Source organism: Streptopelia decaocto (assembly GCF_964273445.1).
Source record: "Streptopelia decaocto genome assembly, chromosome: 1".
In the NCBI taxonomy this organism is placed as follows: Eukaryota; Metazoa; Chordata; class Aves; order Columbiformes; family Columbidae; genus Streptopelia; species Streptopelia decaocto.
The window spans coordinates 204,497,749-204,522,438 of record NC_138663.1 but is presented as its reverse complement, the minus strand read 5'-3'; the positions used below and the strand labels follow the sequence as shown (position 1 = coordinate 204,522,438).

The window sequence follows — 24,690 nt, the reverse complement described above, 5'->3', positions numbered from 1 at the left end:
CTGTCCTGTCACACTGCAAATCAACTTTTTACTGAAATCAGAAGTATTGAGTAGCATGCTTGATGTTAGATTTGTTATAGAATGTATGGGGTTTCTAATTTCATTTATAAAAGAATCAATCAGTAAAATGGATTTCTACCATTGTAGCTAATTACTGGCAATCAGAAACCTAGTTAAACACAGAGGTTGTGGGACATTTTACCTACCAATACCTAACTGATAACTTAAGGTCTGATATAATAAATAAATAATTAAATAAATAAATAAATAAATAAATAAATAAATAATGCTTCCAGTAACTACAGAAGTGTTGGATCACATAATAAACTTCTGACCTCAATTCTATAGGAAATGTGACATCCTAAAAGACAACACAGCTGCAGAAATGAAGTTTAGAGTATGTGACGGAGAACAGCTGAGTACTACGAAACTTGAGAGGAAAAATGACAGACTTAAAAACACTCAAAAAAGGAACAATAGAAAGGATAGCTGATTCTTCCATCCAGATATTCTAGTGGTTTAAGTATAAAATCATAGAGAAACAGGATTGAATTCTCACACCCTTCATGATAATTCAACAGTAATTATCCTTACAGTGTTTGAACTGCATCAGAATCTTATAGTGATGGCTCAAGCTGCCCTTTTGTTCAGTGTTTTAGAGGGAAAGGCTCTGCACAGGTCAGCAGCTGTGTCTCATTTCTGTGGTCTCTTAACATGCTTCTTTCTCATTCAGACAATGATACATTTTGATCAGGTTCATCCTACGCAGCTTTGGGCACTTAACAAAATATATTTGGGAGTGCTGACTCCTCTATTCTTTCCCACTCTCAGAATTAAGGTCATATCAGGACTTTTCATTTAATCAATTTGGAGTGTTATTATGTTTGAGGACTCTAAATTAGAAATTAATGCATCTGTTAAGCACTGTTCAGCCCAATTCTGTATTTCTTTCTGGATTGCTATCCTCCTTATCTTAATTTTCTTCTTAATCAGCAGAGACTAAGCTCCTAAACTGGGCATTTCAATAAAACACTCAAAAATAAGATAGGATGAATACAAAGGGGATAATATGCATTCGTTTTTTCAATTATGTATAGCCATCTAAATGTTAGATGAAGTCACTGGGCATAACCAGTTCCAGAGTTTCCATTTCATTGTTTTCTGTGCTGGCCTGAAGCGACTGTGCAACACGTGGTAGATTTCCTTTTCACATATCCATTTGTTTTATTCTTAGTGGCACTGAATAAAGTCACTGTGTAGTAGTGACGCTTTCTTACTACACTGAAAAAAGAATCAGTATGTTTTAAGTAGCATATTTTTTAGCTCATTGTTTAATTATGGAGTTTTCTTGAGAAGATGCAGAGATTTTCACCATCAATATAAGGTATGATTTCACTGTAGATTTACCTCAAATTGTTACTGAAGTGTTCTGCACTCCACTACTGTCAATAGTTTCATAGAAGTTCATGCTTCTGTTTCATAGAAGTTGACACATTTTAGTTTGGCTTTATTCGAAAAATATTGTGTTTTGTCACATAGATGTCATCCCAGCTTGCAGTGACAACTGAAATAATCAAAAAAAGTACAGTAGAATTATGTGTATTTTTAAATGTCTGCCAAATAATTGTTGAGTTCAGAACAGCGGAATAGAGAGGGCTTTTAATTTTTACAAATGCTGCTCCTGGTAAGGTTAGGAGAAATCTTATCATTTTTATCTACTAAAGCAAAGCCAAAGGTTACCTTTTTATCTCGGGTAATAGCTACAGCACTTAAAATGAAAGAAGGAGCTTTTGCAGACAAAGAGCCCCAATTATTTCTTTCCCAGTTTCAGAGAACACTGAGAGCTTTCAGATCTCTTTTTAATAACTGATTTAAGTGCTTGCTTCAGACTGATGATACTTTTTATCTTATTAATATAGCTATCACTTCTACTACTGTACTGGCCCATTTTCTCTGACTTAAGGGATACTAAAGACTGCATAGCAAACTTTGGCATTTGAGGAGAGGGAGTTTTATGGGAAGTTAGGTAGATGTTTTGTTAATTTATGATCACTTAAAACCTTCAAAATATTTTTGATTTCACGCTAAGAAGTGGGGTTTACTAGCTCCAAAGTGTTTTCAACAAAATTGTTTTTCCACAGTTTGAACAGAACCTTGAAGCATTTCTTATGGTCTTTTAAGTCTTATGATCTCATGAGCTGTGAATTTACTTCTGGTTTTGAGTGTTATTCCTCTTCTGTGCTATAAGCTTTTTTTTGAATCCTGATCTAAAACAGAACAAAATGGGGCAACTTAAAAAAGAGAGTGGTAGAAAAATGAGGAAGCAGGTAAACTTTCCCAAACCTAGATTAAAAATTTAGGTTCTCTACTCTGACTTAAGTGTTTCACTTCATGTTAACGTAGCACACTATCACTTACTACAGGTATAAATAGAAAACAACCACAACTGAAATTAAATATAATTTTTTGTGAAGTACCTTTGCTTGAAGGGACTTGCATTTCATCCAATTAGCAGAAGGTGCTCTGTCGAGCACTAATACATAATCTCCCAGTTTTAAGATAGTGATTCAAAAGACATCACTTATAAGTTAACATCACTGAAAGGCATGATTTCACTGCAGGGTAGGATTGTCTAATGTAAGAATATGTGAGTGTCTGCATAGTTTATCGCATGAAAATTACTTTCTCTTGAAAGTCATAAAATTAGAAAGCTCTGTGATATTGCTATAAAAGCCTCTGCTGTTTTTCAAAAATATTTTGACATATTAGTGTTGCTAATGCCTGATGGAGAAAAAGCGGCAGGTTATATCTGCGCCTTCATATTTCACAGGCTGAGCATCTTGTTCTATAGTTTAAGTGATGATATGTGCATGCTGCTGTAATTATCATCTTCTGCTTTATGGCACAAATAAGATATTAAATGTATTAGCTGCCTTTGGTCACTACAGACTTGCCATCTCATTTATATAAATTACCACATATGAAATGCTGCTTTTAAATGATCATTCTGTAGAGTGGCTCCTATTTCTGCAAAAAAATAGTGCTTATTTATTGTAGTCTCATGTAATAATAGTGGCACTTCAATTCTAGTATTTCAGGCTTTAGCTACCATCTCTTTATCTTCAGTAGAGAAGGTAATTCTGTCATGTTTTTGTTACAATTACAGTTAAATGGCAGGAGATGGTGGTATCAAATTGTTGTTTCATTGGATCAAAATCAACCATCTAAGTAGTCAATCGATAAAGTAATGAATTTCCAGACAAACAAAGATAATTTCAAATGCAATTTAAAAGCCAGCCAGCCAGTTGGTTATCTCACCTAAAACTAGAGCTGCAGGACATCACCTTTTTGAAATCTTACATTTTTGTGATAATTCTTATTTCCCACTTTTGTGTTTCACTCTCATTTTTAGCAGTAAAGGAATAAACAAAATGACTTGGAAGACTGTGCAGCAATTTTATATACATATATTTGTTTTATTTTGTTTTTCCCTCGGAACCATTCAGTTCTTAAAAACTCTCCAAGCAGTTCTAAGAATCCTGGGTTAATATGCAAAATGAACATCTAATCTCACAGTAGATTTTAAGTATCAATTTCCAGAAATCATTCACAAAAGATAAGGTTTCTACCAAAATGAGTAGTACTTTCTGCAACTCCATCACACTAACTATTTCTGAAGTGGTGCAGTGGCAATTTCAAAGTGCAGGGCTGTATTTTAATAACCAATTGAGGTGGCTATAAATACCCAGCACTGCACGTTAAGATCATTACTAAATTGCTTCAGCAATACTTACTGATGAGGCAGCTTCAACAGAACATGATTCATCTTAATGAACTGTGGCTGCAATAGAGCAAAAGGAGCAGCACAGGGAAAGAAAGATGTGCAGGTGGGCTTGGGTGCCAGAAAGCTTGAGATTTTGTTTCAAGGCAAATAAGCCTTGGCTAGTTTCTTTTCACCTTCACTGGAGAAAGTAAATCTGTCATCTTGTTTGTTACGATTGCAACTGAATGGCAGAAGATGGTCATCTCAAATTGTTTTCACGTCAGGGCAAATTCAGCCATCTTTGGAGCCAAGAAGACCATTGACATTTCAATTGATAAAATCTTCTGTGCTTGTCCTTTTTGAATTACATAGAAATTTTGCTTAATTATGCAGTTGCCTGGATAGTTCCATCAGCTGTGACTAGAGACAGCAAGCGATGTGATGTAGCAATGTGACCTTGTTCTCATGAGATGCCAATCCTTTTGCTGCAGTCAAAGTTACTTTCTGTGACTTTTGCTGAGAATCAAGAGCAGTTAGCAGGACTTACTAGATCTCCCCTGATGCTGTTTTTGTAACCTTGACAGGTGTAACTTCACACTGGAAATCTGAGGGGAGGAAGATGTTGCATTTTCATTTCTTTGTCCACTTCCTTTACCCATATGAGGAAAGGCTGAGGGAGCTGGGTGTCTTTAGCTTGGAGAAGAAGAGACTGAGGGGTGACCTCATTAATGTTTACAAATATATAAAGGGTAAGTGTCACTAGGATGGAGCCAGGCTCTTCTTGGTGACAACCAGTGGTAGGACAAGGGGTAATGGGTTCAAACGGGAACACAAAAGGTTCCACTTAAATTTGAGAAGAAACTTCTTCTCAGTGAGGGTGACAGAGCCTGGAACAGGCTGCCCAGGGGGGTTGTGGAGTCTCCTTCTCTGCAGACATTCAAAACCTGCCTGGACACCTTCCTGTGTAACCTCATCTGGGTGTTCCTGCTCCGGCAGGGGGATTGGACTGGATGAGCTTTTGAGGTCCCTTCCAATCCCTGACATTCTGTGAGTCTGTGATTCTGTGATACAGAGAGAAATGGCTTTTTAATTTCTGTGCTCAGTTGTTGGATCAGTAAGGGATGCATCTCCAGGTTTGGCTCATATAGCTCACTTCTGGGTGAGAATAAAGCAGAGCATTTCAAAAAATTCTGTGATTTATTCTGTCCTTGTGAACACACTTCAAAGGAAGTCACTTACTAAATGGATTTCCCAGTTACATACTGATCTTTAGGGCATTACTGAAAAGTTTCTTGCAACGTCTTTTGTCTTGGGCTTGTACAGAAAACTGTGGTGTCTATGCTTAGGGATGCTATTTGACACTGCTGCCTTTTTCCCTGTGAAATTTTTCAAAATCCCAAGGACTTGTCTCCCCCACTAAGTGATATTATTTTTTTGTCTATGACAAGTGTTATACAAATTCGCAGTGAATCTTGACCAACATCTTTTCCAATTCAGAATTTTTTTCCTAACCAAATGTAACATAATTACAGTAGGTCTCATAATTTTGTTGTTATAACATGCCTTTGTACTCCTTTTTTCCTTCAAATTATAAATGTCTGGGTCAGGAATAGTTTCATCATTTCCCCCCCATTCTAGAGTGCTGTGTGAGAGTTAAAACGGGAGTTCCCTTTCGTTATGCTCGCCATTGCTTTTTTCATCAGGCAAATACAAGAGAGGAGATGCAGCTAACAATGTAACAGAGTGTTAATTGTTTCATCAGTATTTCCAGATACACAATAAATCAAAAGATGAGGCTGGGTGTGGGAAGAAGTCTTTCTGTAGACAGGAGGACAGTATCTTTTGACTGTTTTCTTTGTGGAGGAGTAGGAATTTTCTAAGGAGTGGCAGTTTTCTTGGCCTGTTTTCACTACCTGTATGTTCCTTGGAATAAATTACACAGGTAAGTTTTAGAGAATGATTATGCTTCATCCGTCACCACTTTAATAAATACACAATTATATGACAGCAATTGCTGTGAGCCTGATGTGACATCCTGATGCAACAGAAGATACAGTGAGGCTTTAGAGTCCTACGTGGAATATGTTCAGTGACACATCTGTCACTTGCAACTGAGTAGGCTGAAAATCCTTATATTTGCTTCTTTGTAGAGCTTCATCCTTTTTCAAAGATGTGCAAATTAACCAGGTGAAATTACAGTAGAGTGATTTCATCCTTTATTGTTCAGTTAGTTATCTACATAGCAAGTTCTGTCTTCATGATAGTTTTTTGGATGTCCATATCTTTCTCAATAAATCTGCTGTCTGGAAGACAACAGGCATCAGCAAAATATTGCAGTGCCACTGTTAGAAGAATAAAATGTATTTAATTATTTTTTTATAGCCTGGGGAGCTGTAGCTATTCATTTTTCTTCTGTTCCTGTCTCTTTTTTTGCTGTAATCTTAAGTGAAGGCAGACGCTATTTTAACTCTTATGAGAAAGACGTTAGACATTCTGATGGTGAAGTGACAAAGCTGGGTGAAGCTTTAAAGATTCAAGCGGTATAGTAAAAAAAAACAAACCAGTCTTCTGCCTATTTAAAAATATTCTAGATTGTCAATATTATCCTTTTGTTTCCACTGGCTGAAAAAAAAGGAGGAGTTACATTAAAGCATCTCTGAACATCTGAAGGGCATAGCTGGCTTAGAAGCCAGATCTTGAATTATTTAATTGCAAGTAGGCGTTCATCTGACTGTTTCCCATACTATATCCTTGTCCTTTCTGCAGGTCTGTCATCCTCGTTTTGCTTTCAGTATTCTGACGTTTAGCTAAAATTGTATTTAGCCTTAATGAAAACAAAAGAAAGAATGTAACTTGGGTTCTTTTCAGGTGACTTAGCTAAAAAGTGACAACTAGATCTCATGATTTGGCAAAAAGAAATTTCCTCATAGTATTTCACCTATAACTTCTAATTTGCTATTTTAGATAATTTGTCCAATAGCTTTGGAAAACAGCTTTTTCTTCATCAGTTTGTTTGTTTTCTTTCTTTAAATATGATATTAATATTCCTAGAGATGGCAGCTTTTCTTTTGGAGTTTAGATAGAAGAAGGTCCTTTGCTGCTTGTCACGGAACAAGTGGTCTGTGGAGATGACCATACTTTCCAGTTGAGCCATCTTAAGGACCATGAAGCCCAGGCATTGGGACTCCTGTGCACAAAAGCTCTGGTACTATATGTGCTGCATCAGTGACATGTTCAAAGAGTGGCTGATTTGGACATGTAGAGGTTCCTGTATTGCAGACACAGCAAGATGAAGCTTCCTGCAGAAGTCTTGCTGTGTCAAAGACTTGTGCTCCCTGACACACCAACAGCTGCTCTTCAACCCTTCTCTCGAGTGAACAGTAAAGCTGTGTGATCTGTGAGAGACTTTCCCTTCCTTCCCTTTGTTTGCAGAGACTCATTTAAGATTGTTTCATTCAGAAATTCTGCCACAAGCGATATACTTTTCTCAACATGAAGCATTTGGTGTGCTTGGTAAATGAAAGAAAATCCTGTTACCTCTTCCAGGGTATATTTTTGTCTGACTTTGAGAAAGGCAAGGAGACAACTTAATGCTTATGTCTTTAGTGCCTCATTTCTGAGACAAATGCAACTCTGAAAGCTTAAAAAGGCAAATTATATTTGCAGAGGGAACCTCTTGTGAAACCAAAAACACTAATTAGAATACCCAAAGTATTCCAAGACCACAAAGCCCCGTGTTCAGTATCCCAGATACTGACTTCTGAATTTTCAGTAGTGATTTATATGAACAAATAGGAAACATTCTCTTAAATTCTTTAGAAAGAATATTCTCCAGTCATTGAGAGGAAGAAACAGTAGCAAAGCAAGATTTTAGAGGTGAATGGATGTAAAAAAGGATAGAATGACACAAAAAGTGTTTAAGATATGATAAAAGATATGTTGCATAAGCTAAAAGAACAATATCCTCAAGGCACACTTGAAGTTTTTATTTTGGAAAGTGATATTTGCAAATAAGGACATAACAGATGTTTGTTTTGTTTTGTTTTTTTTACCCTAGGGTCTGTTCAGTTTTTTGTTTGTTTTATTTCTTATGCAAAACAATGTGTAGAATTTCTTATAAAATCAATAAAAATACCTACAACAGAGAGACCTGAAATAAACAAACATAAATTTACAGCAAATAATTTAGTAAAGTCGTTTAGTGTAGGCACTATTACATTTTATATAGGGAAACTGAAAGATGAACTCAGTGTAAATGGTAGGCCAAGGGTAAATCTTATCCACAGCCTGTAAGTCAGATGTGTATGATTTCTAAATTCTTATAGTTATCAAATGCCATAGCCAAAATTTCTGACAGTTATTTTAAAGTAATACTTTAAAATTCTGTTATAGCAGATCACATCCCCTCTTTAATGAAGTGAAAATAATTGTAGTTTAGGATTGTACTATGTAGTTACAGAGAGATGTTGAGATGGCATTAAAAAGTGCCCAGCTTCTTGCTGGCATCAGTTTTCACAGAAAGGTCATTTGTGATAAGGCTGTTGTGATTCAAGCCAGCAACAGAGGGACAAGACCTCGGCCTCAAATGAAGAAGGTACAGGCCAGGCAGCACTTAAAGAAGTCAGATATTTTTGTACTTGCAAGTCCTGATGGTTGTGATCCCAGACAGAAACTTAGCTGGTGAGATATGAGTGCTGAAAATGATCGGTTCTGAACACTTGTGTGAAAAAGGTAAATTGAAAACTAGAAAGGGTAAGCAGAAAACTTATCTTCGTTGGAGTGAACAAAAGGAGCCAAGGGACTCTAAAGCCATCAGTTTCCTTTCAGAATCCCAGAATACTAAAACAGGCAGTAAATCTCTCTACAAGCACCTAGAAAAACATTTGAAGAGTAATGATTAGCAGAGGATGCCATACTTCTCTTTTGCAACTCTTTTTCACATTTTTCTCAGGTGATGCCATGTGCTGGGAGGGTTTAACACTAAAAGTGGTGTGAAAAAGAAAACAACGAAAAAAAAGGTGTAATTTAGCAGAGACAACTGCAAGGTGCCTTAAGCAGAAATAATCAAATAATCTAGTAAATAGCACTTAACAGAAGACTGTCAAGACAACAATCCTGTAGAAGAGTATCTAGAACTTGATTAGCTGTAGCAGCTAATGTCATGCTGTGATAAAACATTCAGATGCTATATTGGGATTTATAAATTGAGATACGGTTTATAACACATACGAGCAATCCTTTCATCCTTCATAGGTAAAGCTTTGAGCTTTCCACTTCAAGAAAGGTGTAGGCCAGTTGAAGGGTAGTTGGAAGGACTCCAGGGGAAAGCTGTAAAAATCATCAGAGATTTACAAAGCCTGTCCTACTAGGGAAGAATGAGTGATCTGAAGTCATTTATCTGAAATACCAAAGACTTAGAGGGGAGTTATGGGCCCCTGATAACAATCTTCTTGCCTTGCAGCACATCTTTGAAGAGTGAGTTTGCTCTGTGTGCCCCCCAGGGAGGGCGGGGAACAAAATTTAACAGACAAATCACAAGTGAGATTTGGACTGGATTTAGCACAAGTGAGGTTTGTGATGTGATGGATTGTCAGGCAGGTAACCTGGTCTGTAGCATGGGAAATATCCAGGTGTGCCGAATAGCCATTTGTTAGCCATGATGCAACTATAGTTGGTTCAGCCTCAAGTCAAGAAGACGGAGTAAATGATCCATCGAGTTTCTTCCAGCCCCAAGATTCAGTGAGCATAACAATATTTTCTTTTTTCACTGCAGTATGAAAGCAAACAGTACGCATAAGGATATTTAAGTCCTGCACCTGCAGAAATAAAAAAGGTGTCTTCCAGACAAAAGACACAGATTTTTCCTTTGCTTGTTGTCACCATTTAAGGTTGGGCTGGAACTTAAGTCATTAAGCAGAATGACAGATGGTCCTTATTAACACCTTCCTGCCCCAGAAGAGAAAATGAAAGGAGAAAATGGAGAGAGACTTACGAGTTCAAAAAGTAAAACAGCTTTAATAAAACAATAGCAATAAATACTGATAATAATAAAAGTTAAAAAAAAATATACAAACCCAATATTAAGCGAAATAGCACATGACAGTGGGTCTCACTACTGACGCTGCAGGGCAGGGACCAGGAAGTCCTGGACTGGATCCAGCAGCAGACAGGAACTGGATTCATGAATGAATGGAACTAGATCAGGATCAGAGGCATAAGAACGGGCAGAATCTTCCTCAGATGCCAACCATAAAAGAAGGGAGAGCGACCCCTGTAATCTCTCAGTTTTAAACTGAGAATAACATGGATGGGATGGGATGGGATGGGATGGGATGGGATGGGATGGGATGGGATGGGATGGGATGGGATGGGATACTTTGTTGGTCAATTTTTGGCCACCTGTTCTGTCTGTTCCTCCCTGCAGGTGAAACCCTAATATGGTGCTTTCACATGTGGAACATAAAAGATTTAATTGTGACCTTTTGTTACTACTGGTTATACTTATTTCAAGTATAATGAGGGGCCTTTCTGCATAACATTCTTATTGTTACCTTGGTAGCATCTATAAACATCAGGCGATATCAATCCTAATAGCAGGTGCTGTCTGACAAATGTGTTCAATTTCAGAAAGGGCAGTTACTTAGAAGAAACTTAAGTAAGAGGAAAAATCACTGAAAGGATAATTTGTTTTGTCCTGGTCCAAACCAGGACACTTGTTCTCAACAGTAATTTAGTATTTTTGTTTTTCTTCTTTTTTTTTTTTTTGCTTTAGTTGTGGCTAGGAGGGCTAAAACATTTTTAGAAAATAAACTTCTCCACATATGAAAATATTAATGAATACTAGAACAGATAAACTGCAGTCTCGATCTGCATTGATTTATTCACATCCAGCTTGGACTTCCCTGGCTTTCCAACTTTTCTGTTTCTCATGCCAGAATTATGCTCCTTAGGAAACATTTTGTTCAGGTGGGTGGCTGGTTCTTCACCAAAGGCTGTTCCCAAGCAGGTCTCAGTATTTGGAGGCTGGTCAAGACTCCTTTGTCTTGGACCATACTAAGGCTTTTAATAGTAAGACTTCATACAGAACAGTTTTGTCCAGCTTTAGGCAGAGCTGAGTTTTTTTGCACCTAAAATCAGTCCTGTGGGTTTTGGGTTCTACAGTTGTGAGTCTCACTAGAATGAATCTTCTCATCCAAATAGCCACCTAATATTTCCAAAGGGTGGCCTAGAAGTGGTCTGGGAATAAATCAACACTTTAGTTCATTCATTCATTCATTCATTCATTCATTCATTCATTCATTCCCCCAGGGTTTCACTTTTTGTTAGGAATTCTGTGTACATCATTCCCAGATATTGAGACCTACACCTTACCTCTGGCATTGCAGGGAACTCCAGGAATTGTTAAATGAAATAGCTGATGGAAAGACCCTGTTCACACCCCTTCTAGACAGAACCCCTCAAGGGTCTAATATCAGAGTCGTGTGCTATTCTATATCTCATTAAGAGCCCTCATGAAAAATATCAGGGAAACTCTTACTCAGAGAAAATCTGTAGCATAACCCAGCCTGAAACAATCAGATTTTAGTGTTAGGTCCGAGTCTCAATGCTGCTAAGTACAAGCTCTTAGAAATTCTTTGATGATCTTGGACAAGTCCGAAAAAAATCTGTATTTCTGAATGCATATTTCAAACATGGGTTCACATTATCTTTCTAGTTACATCTGCTAGAGTACAATTCCCGTAGTGAATATTTAGTGTAGTTTCTGAAAAGTCCAAGTGTCTGTTCTTACTCATTTTACTCTATGAGAGTAAAGGGTGCTTATCACTGACAAATAAAACATTTTTGTTTCACTTTGTTTCTTAGAGTATTGCAAGAAAGCATCATCAGTAAACTGAACTAAGGGACCATAGTTTCAGAGAGACAAAAAGAGTCAAAGCAAAGTGCAATGACTCATGAATCCATTTTCAGAGTGTCTTCACCTTATTACTACAGTTCAATAAGCACCATCTCTTTTCTTTCTCTGTGTCACTGATGGGCTTGTAAACTTTTAACATCAGGGCTATGTAAATTCCCTTACTTAATATTCTTGTAAATTTGTTTTGTGATTTCTCTCTCCATTTTTTAAAAAGGAAGTAACTGAATGGATGGCAAATTATTTATGGGTTGATCACAAATAGATAAGAAGCTACAAGATGAACTTTAATTTCATTTTGTATTTTCAAGCTTCAATATAATTGGCAGTAAGCTTTTAAAGATAGTATTTCTGTTCAGCTTTGCAACAAGGATAATAAGATAAATGCTAAATTCTCCTCATTAGATGGAGGATGAACAAAAGAAACTGATGAGTTTCTCCCTGACATTTATGGTTGTTGAACAGATCCCAAACTGAGAGTCTGCTTCTTCTGTCTCCATTTTATTGGTGGCAAATTATTAAATATTTGTCTAGAAGAGCCATCCAACTTAGAAAGCAGTGACCCAGCTGTATTCAGTTAAAGATATATCACCTAAAGTTGTATAAAACAAATGGCATTTGTTCATGAGTTAGAAGAGTTATCTGCTATGCCAAGTCCATAGGTTTCAAGAATGAATCTTGATCGGAAAAATGGTTGGAAAAGCACAGCTTTACATAGTACCATGACTTTAAAAAAACCTAACATCTCATCAAAAGCTAATAACTATTTTAAAACAGATCTATGTGTGCACATCTACAGGATCAAATGCTCTTCATTTATGCTATTAGGAGGTGAAATAACTTGTGCTGCTGTCAGTAATTATAGTAATTGGTGCAGAAAATTATGTAGGTACTATTAGTTAATGACAGAAAAATATGATCGACTGTCACCAGGATTTAAATAGGGTCAAGTGAAATTTAAGTGCATGAGCTATGAGTGAAAGGGAAAAAGACCTTTAAGATTTTGTCTGAATTTTCTGATGAAGAGAGGAGACAGGGAACGGGGACTTTTCTCAGTTTTACACCAGTGAGATCAAGCTCTGCCATGTTGTTCCCATTTCCAGATACTCCTCTAAATGAAAACCTTGACTATTGGCTGCATATTAAGGGAAAATGGGATTTCTAACAGGGTATGTAGTTAAAATAAATACAGCTACAAGAACATATTATGGTAATGAGGCTAATTGCCTTAAAAACTTTTGTTAGGAAAAAGAAAAGGACATTAGACTTCATCTGATTTCCCACTGCTTTCAACTCATGTGCATAACTACTCTGAATTAAGCATCCTCACAAGGCAGCCAAAGGTGGTTAAATCCAAATCTCTCAAGCCCGGTGCTTCTCTGGACAGGGTGAGTTAAAGGCTTGATATTTCATTCTCTAATCAGAAAAGGTTCATAGTACCAGTGTATCTGCCAAAGTAAAAATTTGAGAAATATGGAATAAGCATTATTACAGTTTGCTTCCCCTATAGCAATATTAGATTTGTCTTAGCTCTAAGGACCTTAGCAAACCTATGATCGCTGACTCCTTTCTCTCTCTTAAGCTTTGGAGAGCAGTTTTATTGTTCCCTTTCCATGCATTAGGACCCATGCTCAAAAGGCATATTTTTCCTGAATTTTTGTCAGATTCATTGCTAGCCTGGATACACATTTCTGTCCTACTCACTGCAGCTACTTGCTTCTGTCCCTGCATCTTTCCTTCTTATCACATCCCCCAATTCAAGTTCACTGAACAACACTGATAAGATTACAGTGCTCTCCATAGGGGTTACAACTCCTGATAAAGTACCTTGTAGAAAACTGTGCTGCCGGGAAAGGGGATACATGGACCCGACACCATCCTCAGCCACTCGCTGTTATTGCTGCCATCTCTGTAGATTCTGGTGAATATGCACCTGCTCTGTGATTCAGACTGATTAGTTTTGGTGTTCACACCATTTTCAGCTTGCCAATCCACTTGGCTTGAAAATTTTCATGGCCGACATAAGGCAGGCAGTGGGAAAGTGTGGCCAAAGGCATGGAGGAGAGCAGAGTCAGCTCTTTTGGCAATAGTGAGTCTTTAGATTAGCATATGTCAATCTTAAAAATGCACCCTGCAACTCCCAGCTTGGATTTGGCTTCTAATTAGGACAACTGGGTGCTTAGAATGATGGAATCATGGAATGGTTTGGCTTGGAAGGGACCTTTAAAGATCATGTAGTCTGATGTCCGTTCCATGGGCAGCGACATCTTTCACTGGATGAAGTTACTCAAAGCCACATTCAGCCTGAACTTGAACACTCCCAGGGACATCTTCTTCATCTGTAGTCATGCACAATCCAGTTGATTTTTGCCCAAGTGAATGAAAGGGTAAGGGTGAAGATGGGTCAAAATAAAACAATACAATACAAACCCTCTTGATAAGAAAAATTATGCTAGTGCCAAGGAAAATAGAATAAGAACAAAGTGGTAGCTTTTAACAGTCCATATCACATTCAGCTATAGAGTCACTTACGCATTACTCCCTGCAAGATGTAAATGATTCTGTGTTGAGGGTTTAGATTGCAGGATGACAATAAAACCCTGGCAGATGCATTGTTAACCTCCTCTTCTCCCCTCCCACTTCCCCCTTTTGCCCCTCCCTCTCCCCCTTCCCACTCAGGACAGGTGATCGAGAGGAAAAGAAGGACAGAGAGAAGAGAATTGGAAAAATCAAAAATGTTTTACTGATGCTACTAATAAGAATAGAGAAAATAATACAAAATATACAAAACCAATCTTGAAAGTCTCAGCAACTGCAGAGCCGGCACCCGAAGTCCTGGACTGGACTCTGCAGCCAACCGGAGCTGGATTCAGTCTCTCACTAGGCCTCAGTTCGCAGGGACAACTAGCAAGGTCCTCTCCTAATGTCGGCCATAAGGAAAAAAGGGAAAAAGGGACGAGATCCTCGTGATCTCCCACTTTTATATGAAGTATTCACGTGAATGGAATGTTATACACAGTTGGTCAGTTTCTTAGTCACCTGTTTCTCGTTGCCCCTCTCACGAGATGTGAATCTGTCCTTATCAATAAGTTAGCATTCCATTGCTATGTTTACCAAAACATGTATCTGGTTCTCCAGGAAAGTGCAGCTAATATGAAGGCTTTAGCTGACAGGCAAAATTTACTAAAAGAGAAACTTGGTTTTTTACAAAACCAGGACATTCTGTCACACAGAGAGACAGACAGATGATGTCTACCCTAATCAAAGATTCTGATTTTTAGTCACTCTGGATCTGAGAACTATTTGTCCTTGTGGGTGCACCAAAAATGTGCAACAACTTCCTGCATGAACAGAAAGTCGATGTGCATGTGCAGCTTCTGTGTAGTCATATGCAAACCTGGCATGGAAATGTAAGAATATAAAAGAAGTTTTAAAAAATCAAGCAGTTAATACTGGTCCTAAGTGGCAAATCTTGGATTTATCTGCCTTACATTTACCTTTATTTAAAAAAAAAAACCCACATAATTTTATTGGTTTTAACGTGAAATATTTAGACTTGGTGTATCAAGTGGTCTTTCCTAAAAACACTGAACTGCTTCCTATAATTCTTGGAGTTGCAATATGCTTCAAAAATGAAATATTTTTCTCTTTCTCGCACATACACTTGTGAAATTGTGACAGTGTGATTTAATTTGACTTTCAGTGAACTTAAATCCTGATGAGTCCTTTAAAAATCAACTTATTGTCAATAATTAGGAATACTGCCTTCTCTTTTCAAGAAAAAATTTAAAATATTCTTAAAAAAATTCCTGTTGTGCAATTAGGCCACTGCTGATTGTCTGTGCTTTCTGGGCAATTTATTCCTAATTAATTTGAATAAATGTAAAAATATAGAATAAACACAACTTCTAATGAGGCTCTAAGTGTATTTTCCTAGAGTGCTGTTTCTTTCTTTTTTTCAACTACATCTGAAAGGAATGTATCTTTAGGGAAAAATACATGCAGGCAAAAAAATCATAATTGGAAAAACATTTAACTGCAAAACTGAATGGAAAAGAAGGGACTGTTTTCATTTGCATGTTAGGTTTTTTTACAAATTTCTACAAATAAGAGCGTAATGTAACAAGATGTGTTTTCAAGGCTTTGTTTAAGATTACAGAAAGATTAGCTTTACTGTTATGATAATAAAAAAACAATGTTATATCTACTGTAGCTACAACGCGATTGTTTTTACACATGCGCTTTCTGCCTTGCAGGTGTGTTAACATTTGCACCATATTCTCACTTTCCATTTTGCCCTGTCTGGCTGGAAATGTTAATTTTTGAGCCAAGCCATGTAGCCCTGTATCATGAGAATAGATTCCTTTCTTTCTTGTTGTAAGCCAATAGATTAAACTGCAATGATTGATTCTGATGCTCAAAAGAGTGAAAAAGCCGTTAGAAAAGAGATGTAATTGTTTAAATTTGCTTCTGAGGCCAGAGCAGAGCAACTTGGCAAAAAGATCCCTGAAATATCCAGAAGACTTTTTTTTTTTTTTTTTTAATATTGTGAATGTTTTTGCCTTTGGAACAGATATAAGGAGCTGTAGGTAGCAACATGGTAGCCCTATTTTAAAATCGTGTGTTTCCTGATGGTATGGATAGCCATTTCTAAAGTTTAAAATGGAGACTGCAAACCTGCTCAGATATTCTTAATTAAAGGTCCTGGATCACCAGCCAGCAGCCACTGCCACTGTCTCTCTTCCGTTGAGTTTTAGTTGGCTGCCATTCTGCCAAACCTTTAGCCCTTCACAGAGCTGTTTGGGGTAGTATGAATGTACATATGCACCAGTGCACTGAAGACATTTTAATCTCTGTGAGATCATTATCTCTGCTCTCTCTTTCTCATCAAGCAAGCAACGAGAACAGACCTCTGCAGATTCCTGCACTGGGCTGCGCAGCAAGATTGAGAGGGGATCTCATCAGTGTTTATAAATATCTCAAGGGTGGGTGTCCAGAGGATGGACCAGACTCCTTTCAGTGGTGCCCAGCAATAGGAAGAGGGGCAATGGGCACAGACTGAAGCACAGGAGGTTCCATCTAAACATGAGGAGAAACTTCTTCACTTTGAGGTGCCAGAGCCCTGGAACAGGCTGCCCAGAGAGGCTGTGGAGTCTCCTTCTCTGGAGACATTCAAACCCACCTGGACACATTCCTGTGTGATCTGCTCTGGTGAAGCTGCTTTAGCAGGTGGGTTGGACTGGATGATCTCCAGAGGTCCATTCCAACCCCAACCACCCTGTGATTTTGTTACTATGATGTTTTAATCTTTTTTCTATTAAATTAAGAATAATTGAACTTAGAACTAACTATTTTATTGCAATTTATTTTTAAAATTTGAATTTGAAGTGCTTAAACTTTATGCACATGAAAGATGAAAAATTTTACTAGCTACTTTGTACTAAATACCCTGACCAAAATCTGCCTCCATGCAGGAAAGTCCTAAGCCCTCTCTCTGCTGAAGTTGTAGAAGGGTCTGGTCCCTCAGAGAGAAGTGTAACTGTTGCTGTGCCATCAGTGCTCATTTGCAAGGAAAAGGGGTTTTTTTCCTCCTGTATAATTGCAACTGCCAAACAATACCCAGCCATAGCGTCTGTCCTGAGCATGCCAGTCATGTTCTGTGGAAATATTGTGTTGTGTGTGTAAAGGCTCTCCTGAAATCTGACATCTCTGTTGCTTCAGTAGTATGGAACAGTGATGCACTGGCAGCCAGAACATAAGGACTAATGAAAATAATAACTATAAAAATAGCTGTGGGCAAGAACAAAGGAACTGTGTAACAACTGCTGGATAAATAGCTGAAAGCATGAGAATATAATGAAACACAGTATAGAGGGGACAATAATTTTCTCCTTGTGTAAGGTGGTTTCAGAGAATATTCTTCCTACCTGCTGGCAGTGTACGACATCTTTATTCTATCTGACAACAACTGGGAAATAACCGAAAACACTAGATATTTCTGAAAAAAAAATGTCTAAACAATAAGGAAGATGCTTGATGTTTTTAACCCAAGGCCGTTAGAAACACTAGATAATGATAGGCCCAGCCAGATTTGTAGGGGATTGGACATTTCTGCTGATCAAGGCTATTATCAAATTGTTGGTTCCAAAAAGAGCCCTCTGAAGTGAATATTAGTTAAAGTTTTATAAATCATGCTGTACTTTCGATTGACTTTTTACCCACAGAACAAAATGTAGTCAAATTTTATTCATCTGAGCCCTTCTAGTATAAGCTGTCACATCAGTCAGGAATAGGAATTATTACAAGAACTCACTCAAATAAATTGATATTTGAATCCACCCCTGCAAAATGAAGGAGATAGAACGAGGTATATAAAGTGATATTTCTTATGTTTTGGATTAATAGTTTCACAGAAATTAATTCATGAGATGAAAAATAAAAACAGAATGGGACACCTCTGCAGAGGAAGATCAATCCCTCCTTGTAACGTTGTATAATTATTGTGAAACATATTTTAATTTTTGTTTTGTAATGTATTTCATTTCTTGATGTACCAAATAATAAAGGAATCGACTGTCGATAATGAACACTAATAATGAGTCACAACTATAACAAGTTTACTAAACTTCCACAACTGTGGGGTGCTACTTTTACATATGTGCTTTATCTCCCCTCCAAGAAAACTAGAATTGGAAAGTAGAGGTTTGAACAAAGGGGCAGGGGGAGATTTTTCCTGCTGCCCCTCTGTATATAGTTAACCTTGTTTCAGTTTGTTTATTCATATAGCACTAGATATAGCTGTGATACCCGTCAAAACAAATCAATCGAATGATACCAGTCAAAGCATTTTATATTACTCATGTTCTTTTTCTCCCTCTAAGTGGAATTTGATTAATTGGAAACCTGGATTGGACTTGAGTGCTCCAGGTTTGATGATTTCCTCAGTAGATCCAACAATTTGATACTGCTCTCCCTTTCAGAGGGGAAAACAAAAAATAAAAATGTATAAATATTGAATCTGTATGCTTAAGTAATTTCAACAATAAAACAATGGTGAGTTGTATATTTTTAACTAAGTGTTGTAGAAGTAGCTGCTCTGTGGAAAGGCAGGAGCTACCTCAGCTTGGGTTCCTCATTTACTTGTCCAGGTGCTGACAGGAGCATGGTCCATGTGTCGTGTCCCACAGCACAGGTGGGTTGGCAGTGCCAGGGAAGGTCCTCAGTGGGACAAGTTGTTGTATGGGAACCTTCTACTTGTATTATTTTCTTCTGCTGCCTGAAACAGTTCTGGAAAATCTGAGTTCATACAGTGTTCTGGACCAAATCAGTTTGTTTTGCACCTGTAGAAAATGATTGTGGCAAAATACAAGAGAATATAGGAAAGAAGGGTGATATTTATTTATGAAATCTCCAAATGAGTTACCTAGTTGTGGTCATTCTCTCGTATATTTCATTCATTTTTCATTTCACCCTTATCCTCACAAACCCCAGGATGCCAAAGTGGTCTGGCTCACTCACGACACAAAATACATGGGATGTTGAACCCTCACCACATCTCATGGCATTTTCTTTATTTGTGACTATAAACTACTTTTTGGACAGATGTTTTAAAGCCTCTAGAGTCCCCTGTTGTTATGAGATGGTCATTCACTTCGTTATTTCTTTCTTCAATCTCTAAGTCTTAGACAAGGCAGTTGCTTCTTGCCTGTTTTTCTTAATTTGGTAAACACTTGTCTTTTTTGTTATCATCTGCTTTCCTGTTGGGCTTACAGGCAAGGGAATGACAAATGTCATGTGCTGTAATCTTACTGCCAACACCTCACTGTTACAGTGCGTGGTCTTCTGCTGACCAGGCAGCTGTGCTGTGGTCTTGACAGGGTCCAGACATTCTGCCCAAGCTTGACAGAAATTAATCACTTTTAGTTTTATCACTAGGAATGTTCTATATTGTCAATACACAGAATGCCTCTAAGCTTTGTTACTAATTCTGGTGCTTATATGAACCTTCCCATATATTTCATTTGTTTCTAACCTAATATTTCTATTACATATTCTGTGTATACTGTGGCTTCACCAGTTCACTCTGTGTTCAACAGGTCACTTGGATGGTGGTAAAGGATGCTGTGGTAAAGACAGGAATCCAGCAATTAAGAATTGTGCCTTTTGTGTCTCTAGATCACACTGTTTTGGTTAACTACCTGCAAATCAAACACTTCTTAATTACATTTTAAGGTCGTGACTTACATTTGACTTTCTTTGGCTGCCACATTATTTGGAGGTTGCCAGCTAGGACTATGAAACTCATGTTGGATTTACCCTTTAAAATCCTCATTCTGTTTGCTGGCTTATAATAAACCTGGTTTTCTGTGTAGGATAGTAGCAAAATGCAACATACCCTCTGAGTTATGAGTGAGACATTTTTTATAGTTTAAGTTATTAGAAAGCTGACATTAACTGGCTGTACTTGATCTTTTAGGAGGGAGCCTCTTTGGTTACTGGAAAGTGAAATGCCCACAGTGTGATTCATCCCCTGTGTCTTAAACAGTGATTTTATTATTATCACATAGAGGTACCTGTTGTGGGACTAATCATAGGAGTGCCTCCATGCCTCCTTTTTACCAGAAAATTTATTAGGATGTATGGTTTTACTGATATAGTGATGCATTTAAAACATGTATCTGATGCAGCAAATAATGCAAAAGAGATGTAAATAGTTACTGGTTACGTTTTTCCTAAATAGCTATGATTGAGACTTGGGAGGCTTTTGAATTGTTTTGGCTGCAACTTTTTTTTTTTAATGACTTCATTACCTTTTAAATTATTTTAATGTCTTGTTTGCTGATAATCCAGGGGGGAGGGGAAATAAATAAATATCCTTGACTATTGTTAATATCAATAGTTTTCCTACAGTTTCCAGTTTTGATGGAATAGCTCCTTCCCCTGTTCCTTCTCTCTTTCTGATAACAGTAATGTCTCTTGTCTCATTGCACTATTACATGTTATTATTGACAGCACCAGCTCCTGCATCTGTGGAACCCAAAGGTAGATTAATTTTACTAATACCTATCCAGTGGCAATGGAAAGAAATAGAGTTTAACTGATCTTTCCTAGTTTCCACGTTGTCCCAATCCTATATGTGCTTAATCTCTCCAGGGGTTTTGAACAAAGCCAAGTGGGACTTGGATGTACACCAGTATTAAATCCAGTTCTCTTTCCTTTTTCCTCTTGGAGTAGTCTTCTCTTCTTCATAGAACCACAGTATCATAGAATGGTCTGGTTTGGAAGGGACCTTTAAAGATCATCTAGTCCAACTCCCCTGACATGGACAGGGACATCTTCCGCTAGACCAGCTTCCTTAGCCAACCTGACCTTGAACACTTCCATGAGGGAGCATCCACAACTTCTCTGGCAACCTGTTCCAGTGTCTCACCACCCTCATAGTACAAAATGTCTTCCTTATATCCATTCTAAATATTCCCTCCATCTAATTCCTCTTGTGAGGAAATTGGGCTTTCTGTCCAAGATGAGGTGCTGCTGTGAAGCAGATTGCACATGAGTAAAATAGGGAGTGAGATGCAGAATGTTCCATAAAGCGACTCCTGATCTTCTGTGTTCTGATGGCAAAGCCTTCCTAACCACAGGAGTCAGTAAGAAAAAGGCTCTGCAGTTAAATATGCTATTTTTTTTAATGCAATGGAGCAATGAAAAGGGCCAACTTTAAAAAAGTGCCTTGCTCCCATTGTTCCCAAATGTTTGAATGATTCTCTGCTTTCAAAATAGAGTGATAATCTGATATGAAGCTAACCTGATGTAGCTAGTGACAAGAGGGATCCACACCACGGATGCACAAACCTTTCTGAGGTCTTAATACAAAAGAGAAACCTTCCATGTAAATGGAGGTGAGACTCTAAGTCAAGTCGTGAACTTCTATAGCACTCATCTTCCCGCCCACTACTTCTGACATCCAGCCCCCAGCCTTTCAGAAACCAAAACTGTGATTCATCTCATCTCTTTCAGATGTCTCTCAGATGAGATGAATCATACTTTAAAAGCCCTTAATGAATTTTCATTGATTATAAAGGCAGCATAAATGATTAACATAGTTGTCTGATGTCATTTGGCCATATGAATCCTACACAAAAATTTTATTGGAGTATACTTTCCTGGTGTCCTAGCAATTAGCAAAAGCCATTTAAGTAAAATTAAATGGGCTGTTGTTCCATTCCACATTCTTCCCAAGAGGAAATCTTTTAAAGCAGGCAAGTGTGATTAGGCAATGTAACTAGATCATTATCGACAGGAAAGCCAAGAAAATGCCCTCATTTGTCCCTCCCACCCACCCTCCCTTTACACCCTGCAGTATTGCCCCTTGTTTTTCTCCTTTACACCTTTTTTATATTTTTATATTTATTTTTATATTCAGTGCTGGTTTTGTGGATCCCAAAGGCAAGCCTTGCTTACAAACACAATGTAGTCCCAACACAGCTGCATTTTCTGTAGACTAGAGAAGCAGAAAAAGATGCCCCTTTCATCATTGTAAAAATCACTTCTGTAATGGGGGGAGCCTGTTTCAGTCCTCTCATTTTGCAGTTTCACACGCCATTTGCGATATAACCATGCAAACAGCAAAAACACCAGCACCCACTCAGCACTGCAGAAAATGGATGATCTTTGCTACTATTTACTTACGTTGCAGCAGGACCTGGCTGCATTAGGGGACCTTTGCACAAAATACAGAACAGCTATATGATCAGAAATGACCTTGCCCTTTACAAGCATACAGTGTTAATAAAGGGAAGAGAAGAGGATCAAAGCTCACCCCAACCTAATCTTCCTGAGGTCATGCCCAAGGTGAGCAGAGGAGCTGCAGAAAGCTCTCCAGCTGCAGTCCAGCCCACTCGTTTGCTCTCATCATCGTTCTGGAATACTCTCAGATCTTCACTTTACCGGTAGAAGTGTATGCAGATGTTTTGTGGGTCAAAAGGTTAATAATTATATCACCGAGTAACATTCTTCAATCATTGTTCCTTGTCCACAACTCATGTTTTAAGGAAAATCTCAGTTCTTGATGTTTTCATAGAATATCTTCTTGCTTCTTTGTGAGTGGTCCTAGAGTAATGAACAAATTTTTCAATGCTGAAGAAATAGTAATCTTTTTATCCTTGTAGTTGTCCTGGCAGTAGTACATAAATAGTAACAGTGATCACCAGCTTTAGCCAGAAATTAAATGATGTTTTATTTTAATTATCCCATGCTTCTGAATTGACTTCATGTGTATTGTTAATAGTCAATTAATTAAGTAGTATTTCAATTTGAGATAATAATTCAGAGGTTTTTGTCATTTACTGGTTTGGCACGGTCTATTAAGTTGTCCATTATGTTATCTGATCTCTAATCTTTTTTAAGCGAAAATATCGAATGAAAATAATGTGAGAAAAAAGATAATAATTCACTCAAAAAAGTTAATCTCCCTACTCACTTCTAAAAGAGCCTGTGTGTAATAATAGATACCCTACTTTAAGTTTTATTGTACAACCAATCAGATTGGTGAGTTTGCAATAAAATGCCCAATTCCAGGCAAATCATTTTTTACTATTGTCTTTTACTCCTCAGGCTGAAGCTATTACTAACATGTTTGCTTTAAGAACAACTGAACAGCATAGATTTCATAGATAAAACTAGTGATTAGTCTCTAAATAGCTGTAACTATTTTTTTTCTGTACAGCTAAAAGAGAAATGCCTGGTTGAAGCAACAGCCTAAGCAGGTTATTGTCAGTAACAGCTTATTTGTTCAGCTGGAACTTGCCATTAGCTATATGTTCTATGAAAAAATAGCTGTATGAAGTAAATTTTTATGGAAATAAAGCACAGTAGTTTCTGCCTTTTCTCTGAGAGCTAAAAATGTTATTATAAATGAAAGCAGTGGTTTGTCTGTTTTTGCAATGTGCCAGAGGATAGGAAAATTAGGAAAAGGTTAAATCTGTCTTTTTTCCCCTTCCCCCAACACTTATTTATTTTTCCTTCCTTTTCTAGAATCATATTGGCATGAATTATTGACATTGTTCCAAAATTTGGTTCTTTGGGTGTTTATCTAGGAATTTCACAGATCACTGAGCGGAAGTTATATATGTACAAAGGACTATTGCTTTCTTCTTTTATTTATCCATAGACATTCTTTCTGCCATAGAGAAAATATGTGAAACCGATTTCAATTCAAATATCTACACTGTTTATACTTTCACAGACCCTTTACTGTGATACTACAGAAACTTGTGAAATCTGCTGTATAGCTCTGCAAGGATTTTCTAAATTGTGTGGACAATTAAGAGTAACTTTAATATTGTTCTGATAGACAGTGAAGTATCTTATACCAATATTAGGCAAAAGAAACTCAAAGCTTCAGCGTTTTATTCGTAGTGATGACAAGTTGTGCGAAAATGTCTTGATGTGGGTCGCACTGGACCCTGGCAAGGACAAGCCATGGGTTTAGAATCCTCATTTGTTCAATTCTTTTTGTCTCTACCTTTCTATAATTGTACATAAGAAAGAATTTCCTTAATTTACTTCTGTCCCTGACCTTTCAGGAAAAGTGTGAGAGTATTGACCCCACAAATATCTCTTATGTTATTTTTATTTCTGTAAAAAATACTCTAATTGTACAGTAGTTTAAATGCGTGCTACTCTTGCACTCCTCTTTAATGTTATATATTGTATTGCTAATGTTTTCCTTTCCATATCTTCTCCAGGTCTGGGTTTCAGTATTGCAGGAGGGGTGGGAAACCAACACATCCCTGGGGACAACAGCATTTATGTCACCAAGATTATTGATGGAGGAGCTGCGCAAAAAGATGGAAGGTTGCAGGTTGGAGATAGACTTCTTATGGTAAGTATGGCAAACTTAATTCACATTTTATCTGTCTGAAAATTGTTTAATACCGAGAATTTAATTCATATATTTAGCTAGAGGTAACTATTAAAACATCTATAATTATTTTATATGTCCATCATCTTCATT

General features: G+C 37.5%; 1 protein-coding gene across 6 annotated transcripts in view; it reads left to right on the top strand.

Moving 5' to 3' along the window:
* Window positions 1-24,690, top strand: part of DLG2 (discs large MAGUK scaffold protein 2) — an 895,217-nt gene that overhangs the window by 567,845 nt on the left and 302,682 nt on the right. For all 6 annotated transcript variants that reach the window (XM_082046221.1, XM_082046225.1, XM_082046223.1 and 3 more), the window contains one exon: window positions 24,422-24,558. In XM_082046221.1, coding sequence (XP_081902347.1) covers window positions 24,422-24,558 — 137 coding nt within the window. The remainder of the gene's footprint in view (window positions 1-24,421; window positions 24,559-24,690) is intronic.